A 26,397-nucleotide genomic window follows, 5' to 3' on the forward strand; every position below is an offset into this window, starting at 1 on the left:
GAGATGAATTTTGCCTCTGGTGTGAACATACGTGATATAACCCTTATTTGAGTGTAAAACCCTATATGCTATATAGGTGTATAGGTATGGTCTGTATGGTATAGAGGTGAAATAATGGATGTTGCGAATATACAGTGATTTAACACTTGACTGTTTAAATGGAAGATATCGTTCCTGAAAATGGGACACGGGAAGAGAGAGGAGATTTTGTGTAAGTCTCTAATCTCAAGCTTTTCTATATTGGTTTGTAAAGGTAGGTGGGATGACTGTAGTCCTTGTTCACTGCACTGTCTTTGGCCAGCCTTAGATACACGTGGGCAACTTCAAAACATCTTTTACTGTCACTCTGCTCTGAATTGTTCAGAGGAGAATCTTGTCCCGTAAATGGTTATCTTGTTGGTGGACTAGAAATGGGGATAGAAAGAAGCAGGATTTTCATCCTAGAAAACTTTTAGTTTCAGTATGCACCCATTTCATAAGTCATTTTGAGCAAAAAGAATAAAAAAGGCAAATGCAGCAGTGAAGCTGGCCTAGACTTAACATCACAGCTCCAGGTCTGTGGAGCAGAGGAGAAAAATAGCCAGCATACTCATGCTTCTCTGTCACACTTGTGTAAAGCACTGTTCCAAGTCAAACCTTTAAAATGAGAGCCATGACTCAAACTCATCGTTTAAGCAGTCTGTCAAATTCACTTCCTATAGTTGGTGCTAAATGTCTGGTGTTAGTCTTATGGAAAGGATATATTAATTTGGCATATTACTTTTTCTTTCTTTTCTTTTTTTAAGGCAATCTGATTGCCTAAAATCCTGGTGGTGTAGCTGCAACAGAAAGGCTTTTGTTTAGGGCTTTCTTTGGGGTCCCCTTAAGTGCTTCAGTCACTAAAATCTCTCCACGCACTCAGCATAGCCCCTAAATTCGGGAGTTCAGTTCTTCACGCAATAAATGTGGAGAGGCAGGTACCTCTGAGGAACACTGCAGTGTTTCTGCACGCTCCGTAGTGACACTCTGAGCACTATCCAAGAAGAAACAGCAGACACAGCAGATATATACTATGTGTTCTGGCCCTTATGTGCTTGATTTGAGATTTCATGCAACCACCAGGATTAATTCAACCTATGTACCATAAACTTTCTTTATAGTCAGTGGCAAGAGAGAGGCACTTCCAGAAGTGCCTTCAAATTCAGCCTGCTGAAGCTGTTGGCCTGGGGTCCTTCGTCTGCTCAGGCTTCTCAACACCAAGGCCTGACTTGGCTTTGTCCATAAGACTTAAAATTGACAGTCTTTTGTGTTATTCAGTGGGATTATTTCTCTTCAAGGCTAGTAAAATGTCCAACATTGTTGAAAGTTTTTTCCTCCTTGGAAATCCATGCTTTTTCAATAACTCTGCTTTTCAGTGTTTACTTTTGCAGTGTTACTAAGATAGGTTTGTATTTCCCTGTGCTTACAAACGAGCTGCTGTATTCAGACATCTCAGTAAGTGCGGTACCACACAGCACAAAATCTTGAGAGACTATATTTTGGATGGAGAATCTTTATGTACTCTTTCTATGAAAACAATGGCAAAAGACTGACTCCAGCTACTGGAACACCTCTGCTAATCATCTAGTGATTTTAGGGTACGTCTACCACCTACATTACCAAAAATAAATTATGCTTATTTGGGATTAAAATAGCAGAGAAGAGTAGGTGTTTGCAATTTAAATTTCATTTAGCATCTTAAAACAAAACCTACAGGGGCAACTAGGTTGCACTTAATTTTTTAACACAAAGAGCGCCTTGTTCCCTCGTTGTTTTAATCCAAATTAACAACACAAGAAAACATTTCCTGCTCTGCATCACAGTGCGGTCACTGGAAAGCCAATGCATTCTTGTGTCATATGAACAGGCTGATTTTAGAGAAATCACTTAGATCTGAGTATAATTGATGATTTAGTGTGATTGTATTTGTCCTACTAAAATGATAACCTTTCCAGAAAACTTCCTGTCATTTGAATTTTTGGTTCATTCACAGGTATTAGTTAGCATGTGGCATGTTTACAAGGCTAAATGTTAGGCAGCAGTTGTTTTCAGCTCTTCGTTTTGGCCTTCTGGTTTTCTAAACATTGCTGCAGACACTGAGTAATTACACCGTTCTTGTTGGATAGGCTATAACTTGCTTTCCGCTTGATGATAATCAGAACTTGTGAGTTGTTATTTCTACAGAGGTTTAAGGACTAAGAAAGATTGACAAGATCTAATGAAATAAAATTTCCCCTGTGACCTCTACTGAACCAAATTTTACCTCAAGGTTGCTGTAGAGCCCAGGATCTTGCAGAGCAGACCTTGATACTAGCAGGAAGGGCACTTACGTGACTTTTTGAAGCGTTTGGTGTATGTCTAGTTTTCATGTTATCCTCAAATAACAAATAGGTTGTTAAAAAAAAAAGGCATCTGAGAGGTTAAAAACGCAGTTTACCTATGCTGCTACAATCTCTGTTCTGTCTACCTCTGCTATGTGACTTTATTTGCATGTTCCCTCAAACCGATTTCATGCTCCCTGCAGTGACATATTTTGCTAACACAACAGATTTGTTCCTTCACTATATACAGCTTCTGGCTCCAACAAATGTCAGTGGCTTTTTAGACAAACTTGTGCTTTTTATTCCTGTCTTTCTCAAGAGAAATATCAACAGCTCACCCAATAACGTCTTTTCCTTGTGGCTATTCTGTTTGTTTCATAAGCAGACTAGCTTTCTTTTACATGGTCTGGTAAAGACATGTAAGTTGTTGTGTTTTATTTTGTTTTAACTGTTTTAAATATTTTTTTAGGGGAGTAATACAGTGATAGCTATTGCTCAACTTATGTAAATAAGCATAGCTGTGTTTAATCCTGAATTCATGCAATTATTTCCTTTTTGGAAATACTAAATCTGCATGAACCAGACCAAACATTAGGCCTTTTGATCTGTAGATTTTCCTTGGAGGAGCTCTGTGTTGATGAGATTTACAATTCATGCTGAGCTAGGTAGTTGCAGCACTTCTTTAAAGAAGAAGAACTCATGCACATTATCATTTCTATTCATTGCTGGTAACATGGGTTATATGACTTTCTTATTTCTAAGAAGTGCTTCTAATTCACTATGCAAACAGAAACATGGAAGCATGATACTAAAACCCAGAAGGTACTGTGGAGGCTAGGGGAGATATTCCTGTAATATTCGTGAGATCTGTTTCGATGTGGGTAGGATAAATTTGGTTGGGTTTTCTGAGAATACATGATAAAGAGTCTCAAAGACGGGAGCTGGGATCTCTGCCACTGAAGTGAGGAGTGCAAAGGTTACTGACTTTGGCGCTGTTACAACTTACCATGTTGCTAGTTGGTGCTGGGGTGGGGGCCGGGGGGGCCATGGCTGGGCAGAGTCAGGGCCGTGGCGGGGCTGGAGCCAGCACCGCTACCGAGATGGGGCTGGAGGGGGGGAACGGGGTGGGGGGACCCTCAAGGCCCAGACACAAATTAGTCTCTCAAAACAGTGCTGCAGCAGTATTTCTTCTTCTTCTTCTTCTTCTTCTTCTTCTTCTTTTTTTTTTTGTAAAATGCAGCATTATCAAATGTGTCGGTGTTCACATAAGACGGTATAAAAATCTAAGGAATGACGCTGCCACGTCCTGAATCCATTGGATCGATGTGAAATACTTCTTAAAACAGTGTGCTGAATAAGAAAATAAATTGAAAACTAGCCTCATATATAGCATGCCTTGTTTCCTTATTTATTTACACATCATTGACTTGATTTTTTGAGCCTTTTCTGGTCTAGAATTTCCTTTTGCATCAATTCTGAATGAGAAGCATCTTCAGAAACTAGTCCTTCATGTTTAAATTCTGGGTGAAATTTGGTTTTGCATTTCTTTTTGTTATATTTTAAATAGTAACATTTACAGGAGGTTATTCATAATTTACAACAAAACATTAAGCAGTTATGTACAATAGCAATATCAGGTGCAATGAGTTAGGGCTTTAGTCTTATCTGGAAAAAAAAAAAGAAATCCCCAAATGGATAGCCTAATGTCCAGAGTGAATCTTGAATCTCCACAGACTTTATTTTCTTTCCTATGTAATTTCTTTCCTCCTAATATCTGTGCTGTTTATGTGCTTGAGATGGCTAAGTGGTAGTCTGAAAATTGCAGTAAGATTAGTAATTACTAAGGGGACATAATGTACTGTTTCATTGCAGTGGAACTCTGAAAATACTTAAAGTGACTCTTGAGAAGGCATTCATGATATTTTTCACTTGTTATTCATAACATTTACTTAACTATGAGTTCTACAGTGTGTTTTTCTTCATAATGCACACACTAAAACAAATGCACTTAGCCAAATTCTGTTCTTTTTTACCACTAAAATCCAGAATTACTGCTTTTAAGACTGGGAGGATAGAGCAGTCACGTGGTAAGGTTGATTCCAGCAGAATATGGCTTTCACATGAAACAAACTAAATCTGCTGAAAGCTCTGAAAAACTCAAATGTTTTCTAGCTCACTGGGCACCTGTGGGTTACATGGGTAAATCAGGATTATCTGAATTAATTACTTTTTGTTTCAGTAACAATAACATCTATGCTGTCTTCTTCTATTGGCAGCATAATAATATCCTCAAGAAAAACTGTTAAAGACTTTCTTTTAAAAATGTTGTCTAACTGTACAAGCATGAGGAATTGCTGTGTGTAATCTGTTACTTAACTAGCCACAACATCTATACATTTCAATGAACAGATTTGCATTATACAAGGGTCCTAAATGATGTAGTAAGCATCCTTGAGACAAATGCTTCCAACGTCAAGGACTTTTGTAATAGAAAAGTATATTTGAATGAATATATAGTATTGAAAAAATGAAATGTCCTTGTATAGCATAAATTAAGATTGGAACACTGTTCTTATTTGAAACTTATTTTGAAATCACACTGATTCATTTGAACATGCTTTTCCTGTACTGAGTTACAGAAGCCAAGCCAATTCTAGTGTGTTACTCTGGATTAAATAAGTTTTTTTCAGAGGCTTTGTTGGAGTTGCTCTTTCTCATTTATACTAGTTGGATTTCAACAAATTTCGTTATTGTAGCTGAGAAGTGAGTGTGGTTCTTTGGGGCCAACCAGTTCCTTGCCATAATCTCTCATTCTGAACTAGAATTGAAAAAGAAAAGGTAATTGGACTGCCTGAAATTGGATGATGTTCAAGGCAAGACATCTTGTTTCAGAACATTTACTTAGAGGAAGGATACATAAAGTGAAAATTTTCAAGTCCTGCTTAAATGTATACTTTTTAAGCAAAAAATGTTTAAATGTTTGATGTTTGGTTATTGTCTACTGCAAATCATGAGAGATACAAAGTAGTTAATTTCCCACTTGTTTCAGTAGGAATGGTGGGTATTCAGCTCTGCTCAGGAGCTGGCGTGGGGCTGTTGTCAGAAAGACTCCAGTATTGTTGTAGAAAACTGCTGAATGTATTCCTATGATCTGATTTTGAAACAACTCCTGCATTGTGTGCAGTCACAAAACAGTGGCTGAATCTAGCCAAGATTTTTAATAACATCTAACTTTATGCATTTTGAACTAAAAGAGCTTGTGTTGCTAGGCATAAAATTGGTGGTGCATGGAAAAATTATTCAGTGAAACTACAATATAAGCCTGCACGTACAATTCAGAAGTAGATTTCCTGGATGAACATGGAAGTTAAAACCCTGGAAAGAGCCATCTCTTTAGATCAAGTTTTATTTCCATTGTGCCTACAGATCCCATGAGCTCTTTGTCTGGTTTTATTTCTTTAAATGAATTTGAGGGAAAATCTTCAGCTTTTCAGCATGCATAAATTTAATATTCATAATATCTACAACTTGCTTGCTGTAATCAGTGTAGATTAGCTGGTTTTTATTTTCTGTTAGAGAACAGGAATGTTTTCCTCCACAGAAAATTAAAATATTATCCTAGGTACCCTCCATGTACTATTAAAATATTTGCTATTTGAAGGTTGTACTTATGACAGACAGTAAATGTCTTTCAGGAGCTTTGTTCTTTCAACCATGGCATATAGTTAATAGCAGGGCTCGCAGGAATATGTATAAAAATACCTATTTGTTTTTAACCTTTTCAATAAGAAACTATTTTTTTTTTCCTTTTTCTTTCAAGAAGTAATAAAGATCTTTTAAAAATGTAATAGCTATACCTTGAGATATTTCCTGTATCACTTGCTAAACTCGTATGCCTGACTCGCTGGTTCTTACAGACTTCCATGAAAGTCTCACAGAGAGCAGTTTCAGAATTGACCACTGTGAGATTTCATTTAGAAAAAAACAAAACAGGCATTGAGTACTGCTGTTTCCATTTACTATCATCAAATCTATGGCTTGTTCTAGCTAGAAGCCAAATACCTAATCCTGTTGTATTTGGATTTTTTTTTTTTTTTGACAGGTACATATTTAATTCAGAAACCTATAGCTTTCCTTTTTCCTGCATGAGCTCCATATAGAAGCATGTATGTATGTTTTGGGGACGAGAGGGCACATATCTGTTGGCATGTTAAGAATGAAGTACAACGTTGTAGAAGAGAATTAAAGAACCTGAACTGTTCTCCTATTTAGAAACCAGATGGTGACAGAATAAAATCAAATCACTTCCAGTGAGGTCTTCATTCCTGAAATAGATTTATAATAAAAAAAAAGAAAAGAAAAAAAAAAGTGAATGCTTATTTGCTTGGAAATATGAATCATTATAACTCTGAAAGAATATTTATGCTTGGTCCATAAATAATAAAAAATGATGTCTTTTTCTTGGAAAATACTTTCAGGCAAGGATGTGATGAATCAGAGCTTCTGATAATGCTTGCCTTATTTTCCCAAGATTGTTTCATTCAGGCTGGATGGTGGTGAATTGCTTTGTTCATTGCAAGTACATAAATAAGATCTTCCAGTAGTATTGAGTCTTTACGATGGTTCCATGGACTGTGCCCTTTAAATCTCTCGCCTGGAAAAGTTCCAGGGAAACTCCATCCATTGCTGCCTTGAGATTCTTCTCTACACTTAGGAGTGGAAGTGGAGAGTATTCAGAGGCTTACAGAAAAATGGCCTTTTTTCATGAATATCCTTGACCAGGGAGTATTTTTGTTACATAAGTGGGAAGAGCTGCTGCAGCTCTACAATAACTCTGAATTTTCTTCTGCTGTAGGAGGAAGAATGGCAAGAGAAGTGATCTTAAAAAAAAAAAAAAAAAAACTATGAGCTGTCTTAAGAGTCTAATTTTCCTTTCTTAGGAAAATAGCTGTATGAAGTTCCTTGAAAGGCAGCATGACAACATTATCCTTGTGTACTAATTGCTCTCAGTTAGGTATCCCAGTTTTCCAAGTTCCTCAAAAAACAGAGGCTGGCATTGTGCCTGGAAGAAATTATCATTTGTGAAAATGAACAAAAGAAACAGCTAAAACCAAACATAAACAACAAATAGAGCAGCTGGCTCAAGTTGAGCCTATGCAGAACTAAAGCTGGGCAGGTCCAAAAGCCAAAGGGTAATCTATAGGCATGGGTATTGATAGGCACTGTTTCCATTCCCTGGAAAGCTTTTGCATTTGCCAGTTGTCTTGACATCAGGTCTCAGTGTCCTTTCCCTCCAAGTGTAGCTCTTATTCACCTTCAGCATGCTGTAAAACTTGCTCCTTTCTGCAGAGATGAGGTTTTATGTGATGATCTGTGCGCTCTTCAGTCCTCGCCTGCATTATATGATTTACTGTGTGTTTTAATGGAAGTAACAATGGTGTAAAAACTTCCAGATAGTGAAGAATATGGCAGTCCGTGCTCTCAGGAAGGCTTACATACATCGTAGTTATGTTTCCACTTTTTCTTCGGTTTCCATTCAGTTTCTATTCTCAATGCAGGACCTTAACCATAATGTTCAAATGCCTAATGGCTCAAGATCTAAATACATCTCTGACTGTGTCTTTTTTGCATGATCTACTAAGACAGCTGCATTCCTTGGGAGCAATACATTCCCTGCAACCCAGGATGAAATGTATTAGTGAGGGGGGAGAAAAGGAAGAATGCTTTTTTTCAGTTCAGTATGTTTCAGTGTACCCAGACTTTCCCTGCCCATCTTTGGAAAATCACGTGCCGCTTCCTCTCTTACTAAACCTCTGCTTCAGCACCCAGGATCTCTGAGGATGCAAAGAAAGAAGAAGCATGTAACAGGTGTCATCAGTATGTTTGTCCTGTGGTTTTTCTGTGAACAGGATGGGCAGAAAAGGGTAGAAAGCTCCTGAAACCCAAGAGGTACCTCGCCTCACAAGTGTAGTTGCCAGGAGCCATCAACCTCTATGGTGATTTTAGCTGTTGAAAATCTTAGCTATATTTAGAAATGCCTAATGTCTACTAACTACCTATATGTCATATATTTGCATGTGTTTGTAGAATACTTTGCTTCATATTCATCTTTGTACTGCGGTGTAGGAGTTACAGCAACATAAAATTTAGGTGGCTTGGTAGTATGCTGTTGATAGCCCACAATATTTTGTGTTCAGACTGTTTCAAAACACAGTAGGAAACATCATAAACTGGTTCTTAGAAGAATATACTGGTAAAATTGGAATCCGGATGGAAAAAAATACAGACTACAGGAATATTATTACACTTTTAGATTTCAGTTCAGTGTCTTATATTTTTTTTAATTTTAGTTTAAAAATAGATTGAAAATTTCCAGGGTTTGTCTCATTATTTTTCATTATTTCAATAGCATTAAAATAATTTACTGTGAATATTATTTAAACTCGGTAACTTCATTTATCAGGACAATATTGCATTTATTCCAAACTTTAATTTTTATAAAAACAAGATATAGTCAGTTTTGGATTTTCAGACTTATTTTTTCATATATTCACTTGAACTGATTGCCTATAATGACAAAACCCAATAAAAAAAGCTGTCTAGTACTGTACCATAAGATTCAGAAGTGATACTGTAATACATCTGCCCAATGAGAAGTAATAGCTGGGGGGGGTTCAATCTTAGTTCGCATTGAAATTCAATAGTGTATCTTTCTTGCTTGTAAAAGTCAGTATTTTCCTATACTATCAGCATACTATTGGCAGTACCAGAAGTGCATCATTTTAAATGTTTGACTTTCACTTCGGAGTAGTTTTTTAAAATATATTTTTTAAACTTCCTATTTTGTCTGTTACAGCGTGATCCAATTTCAGAGTCAGGTGGATTTTCTTAGTATTCAGAAAAAGCCACGTATGTTAGAGAAGTCAATAAAGGCAGACAGTGCTACTGGGCTAACCAGGCAGTGCCATTTTACTGTCATTTGCAGCTACATTTGCAGTTAACTATGGTTACATGGTTAATTTGCTAAAAGAAAAAAGACCAGCTCCTTCAAATATGAGTCAGATAGAAAGTGAATTATTGTTCAGTTTAGGTAAGGTAAGAGCCAAAACACTGACGATCTGGTCAAATTTGGGCATACTCCGTTATGAAACTACCTTTCCAAAACAATACACAAAGCAATTAAGACAATTATATTCGTGGATATTTGGGGAAGGACTTTAGATATTTCCTGGTTTTCTATGTTGTCCATATATTCAGTCATTTCTTTTTGGAAGGTACGTAAGTCCCACACCATTTAAATTTCATTTCTGTGAAAGCAGGTTGTTCCTTTACCTAGCTGACATAAATGTGAATGTCACTGGTGCGACCTCAAGTCTCCAGCTTTTATGGAACAATAACCATTTTCTGACAGAACCAGTTTGCAGGGTTTTCATATATCCACCACAAAGAAAAATTGTATGTCATCTCGGTTGTATTTTATCCATCAGCTGGCTTCCCATTTGTCGTGGAGCGTCTGCGGCGCCGCAGGGCCACGGCTCTATTCGGCGGTAACGGCTTGCCTGGAGTGCATTCAGTGACGCTGGTACCTGTTGCTGGTTCTTTTTCCAGGTCAACTGGCTGCAGGTACATGTGAGATTGTTACTTTGGACAGAGATAGCAGTCAGCCCCGAAGGACTATAGCCCGACAAACAGCTCGCTGTGCATGTAAAAAAGGACAGATTGCCGGTACAACAAGAGCAAGGCCAGCCTGTGTCGATGGTAAGAAGTAAAGATCTATTCGATAAGTTTCTGCCGATAAAAGAGTGCTTTCAACTGGTAGAGTCTCATCAAGTAATAAAAGCTCTATAGCAAAGTTTCGTATGTCCCAACTAGCAGCAGTAATACGATTGAAGTTCCCAAAACAGAGACTGACTAATACTATGGATATTTCAGGTTTTTTGATTTGAATTTTCACTTTTGTTTTAGCGTGATGTGCAGCTGAATATTAAGGGCATGATACTGCTATATTTCATATGTGATGATAGGATCAGCAGTGAAATAGCATTCTTTCCCCCTTTTATTCTATATAACATAAAAAAAATGTCAAAAGACAGACCCACAAAGATTTTATGCCACTAGAAGCTAATGTGACCACTTCTGTGTGAAAGATAATGTTGTTGAGGAAAATGCTAATGCTATACTTGAATGTAGTATCTGAATTTACCTTACATGCCCAGCATCTCTTCTTGTATGATTCACTGCAGATGCAGTGGTAGCGTGCAGCCTGGAAAAGTGCTGACATAGAGGGAGGTATGAAAATATTTCATTTTGAAATCATTTTGTGAGACAAATGGATTCCAGTGTTACCTCTAAAAAAGACGCTAACAATGATGCAGTCTTCAAGGCAGGTCTGCCAGTGCAAACTTATTAGCAAGCATTCATATTATAATGAAAAATAAAATTGAAAATATATTGAAAATAGTTGCTGCAAAACGGCATTACTGGTTGAGGCTCTGTTAACAGCAGTAAAAAGATGCTTATATATGGGAGATATAATGAATTCACCAATTGCCTTTGAATACTGATTGGTTTGAGTCCTCAAATAAAAATATTGTGAAGAACAACCTACCACCGCTTCAGAATTTGATCTTACCCAGTGACTATCAAAGAAGACAGCTCAAAGGGGATTTCAGAGCCTACCCGCAAAGCTAAATATAGAACATCATGCACATTCTATTTTTGCATTTTGCTTTCACTGTTTTTAGTACTCTGTAATACTGTTCATTTTTCTTAGTTATCTCTATCCTAATATGAGATGATATCCAGTAATTCTCTTCTTTCCTGTTTTATTATAAGATCATAAGATTTAACTGCCTAAGAAAGGAATGATTTTAATGTGTCATTTATAATTGCAACTTTAGCAAAACTACCTGTTAGCAATTAAAAAATTCAACATGTATTTCACATTTTAAAACAACAAAGTTATGAGGGAAATATGAGATTTCCTTCATCTGATGGGAATGAACACATAATTTTTCCTCAGTCAGTTACGGGTCCAGGGTGAGATTCATTTGCTGCAACTTGGGTATCCAAAGTTAGTTGTCTAACCTAATCACTCCAGTTTTTCTTTATACTCAATGGGGACCAAGAGGCACCTTCTCAGAGTAATTCATGTCATCCTAAGATCAGATGTACTACTCTCTGGTACTCACTGTTTCTCTTCCTTGCTTTAAAAGATACCTGTGGTGACTAAATCAGACTTCAGACAGCAAAAATCTATATGTGTCAGTAAGAAGAGATGACTTCCCCCTACCCTCCACTTGTTATATTAGCTTAGTTTCCAAGTACAGAAGGTTTGAGGTCATTTAATATTTGAAAAGAATTTTCTTCTTCTTCTTCTTCTTCTTTTTTTTTTTTTTTCCATTTTATCTGGAACTCCTGAAAAGGGGCAATTCCAAATTCTGCTTTCAGTGTGCATGATCATCATTTTATGTAAACAGAGAACTAGATGATTGGACTAATGCTTAGGTGGTGTTGTGTAATCAGAGAGGGTTCTTTGTGTAATACTTCACATTTGGAAAATAAGTGGGAAATTCATCAGTTGAAAAATAGAGCTGCAAATTAACTTGTGTGTCCAGGTATTAGCCTTCATTTTTTAAGCTTTCCTGTGTAGTCCTAATACAATCTAATCACACTGTTTCTTATTATTTTGCTTTATAATGTTTATAGTTAGGATGTTGGGTCCTTTGCTAAGAATGATAATTGCAAGACAAGTAGGGCATGATACTTCTGCTTTCCTGGACACTGGAAATCAAAGCTCAAAATGCTTAATGGTACCTAGAGCTGGCTAGCAAGTTACCAGATTAAAAAGCACAGGCCAGATCTTTGGTCTGTAATTTTTACTTATCAAGTGTATTATGAAAACACATAGAAGTTTTACATGCAAACAGGCCAGCTAGTACATTATTAATTTGCCTTACAGACAATGATATAGGAAAGAATAAACAAGCACTTTCTCTTGTCTCTAATCTTCTGCTGTCAAATGAAGCTGGCACATAAATTGGTCATTAAGTAACAAATAAGTATTCATCTGTGAATTGGCCAGGTTCATAATTTAAAGAATACAAACTAGGATTCTCGCCTCCAGAGTTAAAAGAATCTGAATTCTTCCATACTGTTTATATTAATTTCTAGAATAGAGCATTTCAAACATTGCTACTAAATGTGTTCTTCTTGCCAGAACATGAAATCTGCATAAATTCATGCCTCAGAAAAGCTAGTTTTGTCTCTGATGTTAAGTCAAATACTGCTGTTTTAGTAATGTAACAACTGAACATAGATTTTTCTTACAATAGAAATCTTCCATCTACCAGAAATTCCATTCACTCTTTCTTATATAAATCTCATTGGCCTAACAAACAAGCAAATCCTTCTTCCAGCTTTTTTAAGTACACACTTAAGTGTATTTTTTACAAATTTTAATTATTTTTATAACATAGCTGATGTTAATAATGTAATGTAATACTACTTGAGATTTTGCTTCTGCTGACAAAAAGCAGAAAATCTAGTTGGAAAGATCTTTTAATGTCTGTTTGCTTTCCAAAAACTTAGTTCTTCTAGTTTTGTTCTTTATATGATCTTGATTCTAATGAGATTATTTTTGAAGTAAAGGGAGCAGAATTAGACCTTAGATCTTTAATAATTAATACAAAGTCATTGAATGTGAAGTAAGCAGGCATAGTAAGTGTGACCTGCTAACCTACTAACAAGAAAACATTAGTTAGCAATTGTGTGACAGCTTCTGGTAAGCGAGTATTTTGAAGTTCAGTACCAAAGCTGGCAATTTTTACAACCTAAAAATGCATCGTGTTTTACCTTTCTACCATTTGTTCATTGTTGCACAGTGAGAAATACATTAGAATATATTCAGTTAGGCTGTGTATTTTTTGGAGGACAGAAATGTGAGGGTCAATTATGAGCAAAAAGAGTAATTTAAGGGCTCTTAAACCTCACAAGCATTGTCTGAGTTTGCACTTGTCCACATAGCTCTTAAAATAAGTCTTGAGTTGATTACCAAAATCCACTCTGATTTCCACTGCTAAGGTTTTTTTCCTAAGAAGCGAGACACCATATGTATCAGATACAGAAAACTGGAATTCTTAAAAACGAATGCATACTGTTTAGGGTTTGATCTGAGTAGAGCATGAAGAACAGGGCTTTTCTTGAAATATTTTTTCCTATTTTCTGATTTACTGTTTTTTGTTTTCTTTAACAGTCTTTTAGTATGACAGACTGCTAATGTAGCCTGAAAAAACAGCATCAATATTCACCCTGGTTTCAAGCTTGTTTTAATGTTGATCATGTCATTCCTAGACCAAAACAAATCATAATGTGTATTTGGTATGCTTGGTTGTGAAGTAATTTTGTACTTGTGAATGTAGGTTTTGTGGAGTTTTGACAGTATTTTTCCTGCACTTAGTTGTGTTCTTAATATTTAGGACCTTCATTGCCTAGTCCCTTTTTCCGAGATCAAATTCCATAGCAATGACCTCAGGTGCACTACTTCAATAAGATATAATATTTCAGTATAACATCTGATTATCACCAGGGTAATTTGCCTGTTTGTGAGCCAAGCTTCAGTGTTTTTTTTAAGCTGGAGCCTATGAGAGATTTGGAAGATAGCAATTACTGGCTATTTGTGTCCAGAATCTTCCCTAATTTGGGACTCATTTTAATGCAAGTGACAAAAAGTCTGTGATAACAGTGTGTGTGTACATATGCACTCATGTGAAATGTATGGTTTGTATTCTTTCACAGGAATTGTATCTTTCTGAACAAAAATTTGTTATGCCCAAGTGTTTTAGGGAATATAAGTACATTAACCTGAGAAAGGTGGGTTGATCTTTTAAATATCCAGTGGATTCCAGTTATTCTGCCCAATATATATTTATAGCTCAAAAATAAACAGCAGTTTTCTCCAGAAAACAGAATCAGTTTATGAGAGGAAAAGTGGGCATGGGAGAAGTGGTTTAATTGCCTAAGAAGATTAGAACGGCAGTCTATTTGCCTGCCTGACTTCCGTGACTACAAGCTTCTCATGCTCTGGACTTGAATTTTGGCTACCTTGTATGTCCACATGGCACTATGAGGAATCCCAGGACATTGATCCTGAGTTCCAAAATTCCTGAGTTTGGAATAGCCAGAGCTCAGGTAACTGAATTCAAGCTTTCAGACTTTTTCATGTGATGCAAGGTCTTTTTTTTTTTTTTTTTTTTTTGATTTTTTAACTTCTTTTGCAAGCCTTCTAATAGCATTATAATCTATAGAATCTTATTTGGTATAGATTGTTCATACATTATGATTAACATGCTTTTCAGTTGACATTGATTGATTTTGTTTAACACGGAAACTCAAGATCCTCGAGGAAGCCAGATTAGTTTTAATCAATAATTCCCTGCTCTTCTCATTAGCGCTGGGAGTCTATAGGGATGTGTAGGGGTCAGAATTGATCATTAATTGAATCCTAGGTTATGCACTTGAAACAAAACTCCAACAGCTAGGGACCTAGTGAGTTCGTCTTTCTAAAATACCTTAAATATCTTATCCATGTTGCCAAAAATAAAAAAAATGATTTTCAGAAATGGAAATTTTAGCTTTTACATTTGGAATATTTGATGCGTTTGTTGATGTGTTATTCATTTTATCCTGACTTTATTGCAGATATTTGCAAATGTTTTCTCACTGTAAATATTATACATCCAACATTGTTGTGTTTAAGATATGTCAATTTGACAGGAGCAAATCAAAAAGACAAAGCAGGTTGGAACTGACATTAAAAGGAGACTGGATATTTCTATGTAGATGTTTTGCTGGAACAGTAGCAGGACTCTTTATAGTGTGAAAGATTTAAGAGCAGAGTGGGGACTATTTGTCCCTGGACAAATGGTATTAATTACACTGTAGTGGTAGCAAAACAATTAGCTATTCTGCTAGCTAGTTATGAAGTTAAATAAGTTAGATCATGTATTTAGTTTTGCTTGCCTCGTTATTTGTTTTGAAATACTGAAAAGGGTAACAATTACTTTAAACTGAATGAAATTATGTGTGTAATTGGGACATTTGGGAAAATTTATCCTAACAAAATATTCTGTTGGTTCCCTGGGGTCTGAAGGACAATATCATCCATTTTTTGGTTTTTCTTCCTTTCTTTCTTCTGGATAGGCATACCCGTCCCAGTACTCACCAGATATTAAAATTAGCAGTACACCATCCTCAAAAAGTCAATTCTCACCCCAGCTCTGGAATTTGGATGCTAATGTGTGTTGGCAACCAGCGGCTAGTGAGGCTTTATCTTTGCTGAATAGAGAATTTTACTTGAAGACATTTTTGTTTACATAGAGAGCACACATATCACAAAACACTAATAATTCAGTTGTCAAATCAGAGCCAAGATTAGAACTTTTTTACATTTTTGAGGACTTTTACTAAATAGTTAAACTCATTGAGTGTCCAGTGAGTACAGAGCTCCTGTCTAGGAGATGTCTAGCACCTCTCAAAACTTAATTTGTAAATACCCAATATTATATCTGAGTGAGAGGCCATATGGACTAGTAAAGGAATAGGTATGCGATGGTTTAATATTTGCTTGGGAATATGCTGACAGTGATCATAAGTTTACTTTCCAAAGAATGAAGCTATTTTGTTTATGATCAGACTTTTTAATTATTCCTATTCCTCTCTTAAATCAGTGGTCACATTCAGTGCTCTATATGTTATTTTTAGGATATGATAACGCACTGCAATAGTAAAATATCTTTCAAGAAAAGGAAAAACATAAGGAAAGGAAAAATAATATTTTTAACAAATACAGGGAGATAAATTAGGTTTCCCCCCTTGACTGGGGATCCACAGCAGGAATAACTGAAGACATGACAAAAAGCATTGCTTAGAAAGGATCTGGGAAAAGAATGATAAGCTGGAGTATCATCATCAAGAACAAGTGTAAGGGTTGCACTATATTTGGAAGTGTTTGGTGCCTAAACTCTAACAGCTGGCTGTGGCATAAAGATGCAGACCAAGATTTTCCAGAATGTCTAGTGATTTCCACAGCAAAATTTGTTCTGCAGCAGTCAGATTGCAGAGAGTGAGTGCTAATCAGTTTGAAAGTCAGGCCCATTATGGGTTCTCAGACTGAATATCCAAAACTGTTCATCAGTTTAAAAAATATATACATACACACACACACATATATATAAAGGAAAAGATAAAATCTAGACCCACTTTTTTGTAGAGATTGCTGCTTCCTAATGGCAAGTAGCTTTATGATCTCCTTCCATGATCTAAGAACATTTATGGAGAAATGTATCAGAGACTTAGAGAAATGAGGGTTAAATGGTTATAGAGTGATTTAGCAGATTGTTTTCTACAAGATTCTGAAGGATAAAAATGCCACAGATTGAGAGGAAACACTGTGAATATGTAAAGGAGATAGATATGGGAGAAGAGTCAATACAATTAAACTGAAGATAAAATACTTTTCTAAGCCTTGCATCTATAACAAACTGTGGCAAACTTCAACCAGAAATTATTTTTCACTTATGAGCACCCTCCTTTGAGGTGAAACCTGGCATCAGTTTCGGGTTAAGAGATGACTGTCTTTCTAAACGATAGTGCAGGGAAATATTTAGGAAAGCAGTATTTAATTATGTGATTTGGAAGGTGGCCAGGAACCAGGGGTTAACACTGGTACTGTTGCAAAGAGTGCTGAGAGAACTTTAATTGCCTCTAATGCTTAGTGCCTTGCTTTTACATTTCATTTGAAAGACAACACCTTCAGCCTCCCCGTGTTTCATTGGACGCATTAGTTCATCAATGCCAGCAGCTTCATTTCCTTTAGTTCCTAGCTGCTTCTGAGCAGTCACCCATGTAGTCTAATCCTCTTTCATCTACGTGTGCTGATGGCAGTTTCAGCACAGAAAGATGGTTGGAGGTTATGTGACATTAGATTGTGGAACAATTTTCGGAGGGAGTGGCTGGAAGCCTAATTACTACAGACATTTTAAATTGAACCGGACAAAATACGAGGGAATGTATTATGCATTAGCGTAAGTGTGCACTGCATCACCGGATGGCATTTTCTGTGTTTGATTTCTTACGGCAGAGCGTTACCAACAATTGCAGTGAAATTGCTGCAGTCAGATTCATGCTGCCGATCTTCAGGCGCTTGGCTGACCTGACCTTCCCAGCTCAGGAGTCCGGCCACTGTAAGCTCCCCCTGTGGACAGTGAGGGGAGATCCGCACATTAGAGGTCAAGTAGTGTCAGTGTTGGAACCACCTTCCAAAAGCTCCGCGCTTTTTCTCTCTTTAGGGATTAAAGAGAACATGGGATGACAAGCAGAGTAGGTTTTCTGCTTCAGTGTAATGTGTGTAAATACTTCAGGCTATCAGCTGCTCAGATTGCCTCCTGGAAAAGCCACTGTCTTCACTGATTAGAGGCAGCTTAAGGAAAAAAACATAATGTGTTTACATTATCCCCTCTGCTTGTCATCCTGGGTTCTCTTTATTTCCAGAAGAGGGAAAAAGAGAGGAACTTTCAAAGAGATTCAGGTGTGAAGGTGAGCTTTTGTAAGGGCAACATATTTTTGTAAAAGAGTCTGGAGAGATGAGCCTTTGTAAAAACCCTTTAGATGCCTACCATAAATGCTGCCAATAAATGCCCAAATTTAGGTGGGATAAAACTATGGTTGAATGACATTTGGGGCACTATGTGAAAGTAGTGCGGTGAAAGAGTCCCTTTTTTTTCCCCCTAAACAATCTCCTTAAGCAAAGAGAACCACTGTTTCATAAAAGTGAATCAAGGAAGGGTGTAATATGGTTAGAAATGCCATTTTTAAAGCCATATACCACTTTATTTTTAACTTACATTAGATTTAATATCTATGATGGTGTCATAAGATTCATGGAAAATGTTAAAATTGATTGTCAAATTAGTGGCAACATTAATAGCACTACCACATCCAGCACCTGGCACACAGTCATTAATGCTAGACATTTCTGTATGCCTCTTTCAAGAGTACTCTGCACAGGGCTGATTCAGAGAAAATATCCTCCTTGAAGATGAAACCTTAGAAAGCTACCTTTCTAAGGTGATGCTAAGGAGTTGGGTTTCCCCTACTGCTAAGGATTGACATCATACAATAGCATGAGAAACAGATTGTTGCATTAAAGCTGTTGTCTTCATATCATAACTAAATTTTGGGTAGGACTGTGTTTTTGGTTTGCATAAGTTTTGCTTAGGAGTTATCATTGTTTTATTTTGGCAATATCATAGCAGTGCAAGATGCTTCACAGATAGAAACAATATAGTCCTTGGCTAAAAGCACTAATGACAAACTGGAGTCCTTGTTTGTATCACTATACAAGGAAGTAAGAATATTTAGGTACTTTTTTTTTATTAGTTGTCCAGACCATGGGGAGTAGAATAAGGACAAAAGCCCTCCAAAATTCTTTGCAGTCTCAAATGAGGTGAAAATGGGAAACTTAAATTTGCCTCCGCTCACTTCAGAGTATTTCTCCAAGAGTCTTAGTCTTTTTCCTCATCATCCTCTTTAGGGGATACACAGAGGGCCTCTACCCCTGCTCACCTCTTTTGGAAAGACCAAGGTTAAGCCCCCACTGAATGTGACAGGAGAGGATGTACCCCTAGGCAGGGTGGGATTCCAGGGACCAGGTGGGAGAGAAATGAAAAGGGATGAAGGAAAGAATTGTCTCTCATTAAAGGAAAAGAGAGGAGATAGCAGAGCTAGGTTGTACTCAGCAGGAAAAATAAGTGGTGGTGTGAAAGTGAACATGAGTTTGAACTGGTGCAAAAAAAGATGAATTACTATGAAATAGACTGTCATTTGAAGGGAGGGTGGCACATATGACGAGGAGGGAGCAGAAGTATAAATGGAATAAAGACATACAGTACAGAACTCAGATAAGCCAGAAAGTGATAAGAATTTTATTATACTTTCCATATTTTCTAAAGTATACATGAAATACCTTATTTATTCTGTGATCTCCCATAGTAAATTCATTTTATGTAAAGAAATAAATTAAACTAGCAGTTACTAACCTCCTTGACTCAAACTCACCTTTCGGTCAGTTAATTTCTGCCTCCTTCCCTGAATCTCTTTCCCCCACAACAAACAATAAAGAACTTTATCATTGAGGGTTAAACAGAAGTGGACAATCCCTTTGATATGTTAACATGCATGTAGCCTCCTCCCCCATACCCTGTATTATACTCTTCAGTTATTTGGTATTTCCTTGTATCCTGTGTTACATGCTGGGTTTCCAGTGTTCATACTCAGGACCTTTACGCTGCACCGCACTGCCACCTTCATTCAGCACCTTTGTGCCACAGCAGTGATACTCCTGTTTTCCTCCACTGCCCTAAGCTGCTGTGGCTGAACATCACCGGGTCTCTCAGCACAAACCCATGTCCAGCCTCTCTGCATTGCCCTGCACACCGTCAGTCTCCTCCGGCCCATTCCCACACAGCTGCCCGCACATGCCGGGGCCCTCTATCTAATTCAGCAGCTTGTGGAGAGGAAGGCATGGACCATAGGACCAGCAGGAGGACTGCAAAGAGCTGTGGGGCAGCACGTTCTCCAAATGGAAATGTGAGGTTTCAGGGCGGACATGGCCAGTGTGGAGCACAGCAAAGATGGACACATAGTGACACAGAGCTACTTAATTCAGTGGCTGGAAAGAGCTGGAAGAGGTAAAAGGCAGAGAGGTTGGAGAGAGCAAGACAGGGTTGTGTAAGATGAGTCAGCTGTTGGAGCCAGCCCAAAGACCAAAAGTTCCTCACCCCCGCTAGGAGAAGATGTAGTGGTCTAGGTTATGTATCACAGTGGGGACATAAACGCTTATCTGGGGTGGAAAGAAATGAGTATTTTAGAGTGTTACAGAGAAAGAATGGACCCAGTCTGGAGGTGAATTGAATTTCCAACACTTGGCCCCCCCTCAAAAAAAAAGAACCCTATGAATTGTTTACTTGGCTTTAATAGGATATTTTGATGCACTGAATAGCACTGGTGTTACAATAATAGCCAATGAAAAAGAATCACCTGTTTTCTGTGCAATTATAGTTTTTAATGTTTCTCCTTTATTCCTGTTTCACGGTTTTGATTTTAAATACTTCCCTTCGCTGTCCTACATAATTGGGAGACTTAGTCCTCCTGACCTTGAGAATAATCAACTTTTTTGTTTTATTTTTAAAATTTTAGTATTTGAGGGATATAGCATACACAGTGAAATATTTTAAAACTGGCTTTTTTAGGTAACATCTTCTACATAGTGCAGCAAGCATACTTTAAACTTCAGGCTTCAGCTTTGTATGCAGTACTGAATTTTTAATTTTGCTAAGCATAAAACACTGAGTGTTTGCTGAGTATACTGACCAATCCTGACAGGCTTTTTTAAAGTAAGTAGTTATGCTAAACCCAGTATTCGCCCTCTTGTTTGACAACCTCAGGTTAGAATAAATTTTGACAAGCATACAGCTTTGAAAGTCTAATCATTATATATGGATGTAAAGGAGAGGGAAATGTCTACACTGGAGTGTAGACAAGAAAGCTGGTGCACTGAGTATAGATCCCAGTGAAGTCCAACCTATATTGTAGATAGGCCATACTCAGTGTCAACTGCCCTCACTCAGAGATGTCCACTGCCATGTCCTCCCTCGGTTTTGCTCTGTGGCCGTGTGGCTGATACATGGCAGAGCCCTTCTAGAAGGGCCAGTTGCCTGCTAGAAGGGCATCAGAAATTTGTGCGTGGCCAGAGTGAGCGCTACCCTTGCAAGGCCAATGCTGCTTCCCCCTAAGCTGCTGGAATCCAACTTTGCTGTGATGTGAAATTGGGTCAGGGATGCCCCGTGTTTTAGCTAATGCTATCAGTGCTTTCTGTGTGCCTTTTATCTCAGATGACCTCAACAGCTCCCATGGGTGTCTGCTTGTCTCTTTTTAATCTGTGTTTTTGATAGTGTCTATCTCAGCAATATGTGAAGTTCAGATTTTCAAATGCAGATGGGTTGGTTAGTAATTTCAGTTTGAACATTTGGCAGCTCTCTTTTGAAGTGGTGGGCAGCAAGCAGATAAACTGCCAAAGCATGCCAGCCTCACAGTTTTGGGGCAGGAGGAAATCTGGGTCTAGAATGATGGGGCAGGTCTTTACTGTTGTGAAATATACTACTAAATTTTTAGTGTCAGGCTTCCTGAAAAGCAATTCTTAGACTTTTTATGCAAAAGAATTGTATTTGGTAATTTTGCATTTGTCAACTTAAGTGGAGGTCTCAGTCTGTATAAACATTTTAAATACCTGACCTTTATAATTTTTTATTCAAATCAGAATAATTCTTTTGTGCTTTCACCAGCATACACTAAAAAGAGCTGTGTTGGTGCTGGCTTCCTTTACCAGTGATATGAACTGCATTATCTTATGTCTGCTGGCAGCATCGATTACTATCATCTAGCACATTTTGCTGTATTCCTATGGATAGCATAGAGTCTGGTTAGTTTTGAATTCCCTTGCATATTATAGAACACCTGTTTTACATATTTAGAAACAAAATGTGTACATGCTGCCTTCAATTCTGCATGTGCTTTACGCAGTATGAGTCTTTTGTGATAATTGTACAGTGTGTCTTTCAGATTTACCTCCATATTCATTTTATATATATTTATATATATCTCCTGAATCCTATTATATTATTGCTGTTATGTGGCATTAGTGTAAATAAATTAGGAGGTGAATGTCCAAGACACAAAACTCTTCCACCAACAAATAGTGCTTCCGATACAAATTACTTGCCTGAACAAGAATGACTTTGCAAGTAAAAAAGTCTTTAAGGGAGAAACTGGACAGTACTGTGCAAAATAACCTATCAGTTGGAATTGTCTTTATGCTAAACTGTTAATTATACCCATGACAGTAGCTTCCGGGACAAGCCGGAGGATTCAAGTCAGGTTTAAACAGTGCAGGAGGCCATCCGTCTATTACAATGGCTAAACTAATTTATTATGAATTAAGTGGTGCCAGTTCTTTGTGTAGGAAATCCTAAAATGACATCGTGCCCAGTGTGCAAACAAAGATTATGGAAAAGTTTCTCTACTTGAAGTAGTTTTTGCTTCTCCTTTAGATACTGATGAGTTTAACTGGAAAACGAACATAAGTTTAGATCCTATTATAGAATTAATACAAAAGCCTACTCAGACAGGGAGACGTGTTTCCTATCTTGAGATTCCTATAATTTAAGGTTCACATACTTTAGCATCTTAGTCAAATTAGGAATGCTATTGAAGCTAATGAGCCTATTTCCTTGAATTTAAATTTACTGGATCAGTACTCTTTTGGATAGATAGATAAAATAAAAAATGATGGAATCAATGCAGTGACATGCTTCCTGTAAGAAATGTATTTGGAGAAGAGATTTGGATTCATGTAAAATAGTTTTAATTTTGCAGTTCTTTATGCTAATGATTTTCATTCATTAACTTTTTTTGACAGTTACTTTAAATCATTAGTGTATTTTTCACCTTAAAGAAACAATCTGTTGTGGACATTTGTTTGGAATTGGGAGGTTTATGTGAAAAGTAATAATATGTATGTGCACCTATGAAAACTTGGCATCACTTATAGATCTAATGTCCTAGATGAGCTTCTATGAAAAGCAGAAATCAAAATCAGGAAACTTTGTTCTTTTTACAGTGGGATTAATGAAGTTTTGTTTCCTCTAGGGATGTGACCTTGATCTCTAAATCCCTGCCACAGTAATGTTAGATCCCGACACATATTTCTTACTGGCCCAAATTTAGAATAGTTTCTTTCTGAAATCATATTTCATTTGGACACAATTATTTCTCTCTCCTTCTTAGTGTGTGAGTGTGCTCTGAAAAACACCAGAATTAACTCACTAAATTCTCGTTTGTTCTACCTTGTTCGTATAGATGGGCCTCTCATGGCTACCGACTGCACACTAACCAGGTGGAGCAGCTTTTGGTATACAAGTGAAATGGACTACGTGAGGGAGGTGTTAAAACGGGCAATTTGTAGTCTTTTGGCTCATGCAAAAAGAGGTTAAATAAACATAAGCACACAAATTATTTTTATTTATGTGCTTATTTTTACTTAACTTCTTTTTAGCCTCTTTTTAAAACACAACAAATAAGACTCAAAGTATTTTTTTTAAAGGTACAGTATATACAGGTGAATACTATGGGAACAATGATAATTTCATCTTATACAGTCTGGCTGTTTACAACCTTACAAAACTGCATTTTGACTTCATTTTTAACTCTAAAAATTATCACTTGAACCTCTCTGCTTGAAAAAAAAGTTGATCATCTTGCTTAATGGTGTAATTGTGAATTGTCCCATTGAAGTCTGGATGTAGAATTTTCTCAGAGAACATCTGTAGGTCTGGCAAAGAATTGGGATGTAGCTTCTACTATAATCTTACTCTTGCATGGGTTGTCAGGCCAGTAAGCTTTCAGATTCAGTTCTGGCACAGAATAAGTTGTAGCTGAAAATATTTTCTTTCCGTTCTGCTGCTAAGGAAAACTTTTGAAGTAGTAATTTGGATTCAGTGTAGGTTTAAGAAAAAATTAAGGAAAAAGCATGAAACATTATTTGATTTATTTGCCGTCAGGTTCAACAGATATTTCAAAATGTTCTGAAATCTTCATATTCAGTTTTGGTTGAGGAGAAAAATGATAGGTCAGCCTGTTTTTCACTTTGAATTTGATTCTTTTCTGTAGTTTGGAATTTTTTATTTTTATTGTGCAAAGATAGTATGAGGGGATTTTGGACTGTGTGTACATGTGTGTGTTTTATTTGAGTTTTGTTGTTAAAATAATGAAGAATAGTATTCCTAGGCCTTTGACCTCATATTATAATGAATTTTAAGGGTATGACATCCCAGCTCCTGCCAGTTTCCATTTTCAACTACTTTTTTTTTTTTAATTTCAAAATTATGGAACTTTACCACAAAAAAGTTATTGTTTTTATTTTTATTTTTTCCATAGTATAAAATGTCCTGATTTTCCATACCTACAAACAGTTGAATAAAATATTTGAATCTAGAGGAGAAATTTCAGAAAAGTTATGTATAGTAGTGTTGTAGGCACAGGGTATCTAGTATGAAAGCACATCAGGTAGGTTCATATATATAATGAGTGTAAAGAAAAAAATTTGGGCAAACAGAATTCAATGAAAGGAACATGAAATGCTTATACCGTTTGTGAAAGTAAAGTGCATCTATGAGGCTATTAGTGTGTGTAAGAATATGTTTAAATGCATTGACATTAGCACACATTTTTATCACTGGAATGAAGACATTAGTATTTTTAATTTCTCATAGACTATACTCTTACAATGTAAAACCAAAACCACCTGAATTACTTTTTAAAACTTTATAGCAATTTCACAAAACATAATTTTGAGTTGTCTGTGAGATCAAACAATACACTCCTTTCCAGAAATATTAAGATGTTCTTTCTCTTTCCACCTCTTTTCCCTCATCTGCCCATTTTTGAGCACTAATGGCTTCTGTAGAGTACCAAAGTATGCTTTCCACAAAGCTATTTACATCCCAGATTTGTTGAGTCTAAATACTGAATTATATCAGCTAGAAAATGGGCCTTGGCATTCGGCAACCTGTAGCCTTGATAACCATCTGTGTCTGTAATACTTCCATTAGTAGGATGTACTGTCCTCATATCAGAATTTCATTAAGCTGTAGAGACAGAGTGGCTGAATAAGTATAGATAACTAGCAGCCTATAGGAGTTCCATTAAGAACCGACATAGACATTTCGAGAAAAATAAGGCATAGCTATCTTCGAAGTCCTTTCCTGTTTTCTGTGAGATATTCAGTAGCTATTGAAACCAAATGGCTATGGTTTTGTATGTTTTATAATGATTCTTTATCTACCAAAGTTTTTTATCGTTGATTCCAGTAGAGCAGTGCAGAAGTACTCGTTTCCATTTCAGGTGTACAGTGCATAGTGACCATTTCTGGTGGTCTTCAATAGTATAAATACAAATATGGTCATATTGATGAGTACAGGGCTTTTTTAAAAGTGGAGCATAGCTGCTGGATACATCTATATCAGTGTTCGTTTGATGTAACAACAAAATAATACTTCCTATATGCGGAAAAAGCTTTGGACTGGGACAGTGTTCAGTTGCATTTTTGCATTAGTTTTGGTAAACGCACTTCAAGAAGAGTAATGGAGTGCTCATAATTTAGTCTATCATTTTTGTTCTTCTGTCATCAAAAGTGTGCCACATCCTGTAGAGTGAAATTCGACCAGGTTCAAAGCAATGGCTTTGACTTCTTAAGCGAGTTAAAATGAGTAAGGTTAGAAAAAGAATGAGTGCACTTATAAATAAATGACTGGCAAGATTCTTGTTGTTATTACTACTCATGGGTACTATGATGGTGCACAATAATAGTCCTTTATTATGCCAGGCACTATGCAAACACAAAATAGTAGTTAGTTCCTGTGCTGAAGAGCTTACGGTTAAATAGATCGTTAGTAAGAAGATGGTGGAAAGGTCCGAACTTACTAGACCAGTCATAGTAGCAAATATCTTTTTACTGTCCAATTTTATTTATTTTTGTAGGGCTGTAGAGAAGGTGAGTTCTGCTGAGAGGTGATAGAGCGAGGCAGCAAGAATGCATGATGGGAAGAGATGGTGAAGGGAAAAGGCGTGAAGGGAATACAGGGAGGGTAAGTGTGGGCATGCAATGAACCTGAAGCTAACATATAAGAGTGAAGGACTTAAGAGCTCGTCAACACAGTACAGAGAAAATACTACCAACATTGTGACAACTTCTTTGAATGCCCGAAGATCCTTTCTTTAGCTATTTATATTTTTACTTCTGATTGTTTTAGGATATTATCTTACACTATGGGGCTGTTTTCTTTCTTTTCTTCTTTTCCTTCTCTTCCTGTTCTTTTTTTTTTTTAGTACTATTATTGAAAGCAGGACTACTGTATTCTTATAAGAAGAGGGAGAGTAGGAGAAG

The 26,397-nt window shown here is 36.9% G+C and overlaps 1 protein-coding gene across 8 annotated transcripts in view; it reads left to right on the forward strand.

Annotated features, from left to right (window-relative positions):
* The window catches only part of TAFA5 (TAFA chemokine like family member 5), a 481,655-nt gene that overhangs the window by 219,878 nt on the left and 235,380 nt on the right, over positions 1 to 26,397 (forward strand). For all 8 annotated transcript variants that reach the window (XR_010387614.1, XM_064506183.1, XM_064506174.1 and 5 more), the window contains one exon: positions 9,948 to 10,097. Coding sequence is in view for 7 of the 8 variants with exons in the window: in XM_064506183.1 (XP_064362253.1) it covers positions 9,948 to 10,097 (150 nt within the window). In the remaining variant the exon portion in view is untranslated. The remainder of the gene's footprint in view (positions 1 to 9,947; positions 10,098 to 26,397) is intronic.

This window comes from Dromaius novaehollandiae, chromosome 1 (genome assembly GCF_036370855.1).
Source record: "Dromaius novaehollandiae isolate bDroNov1 chromosome 1, bDroNov1.hap1, whole genome shotgun sequence".
NCBI classification, from domain to species: domain Eukaryota; kingdom Metazoa; phylum Chordata; class Aves; order Casuariiformes; family Dromaiidae; genus Dromaius; species Dromaius novaehollandiae.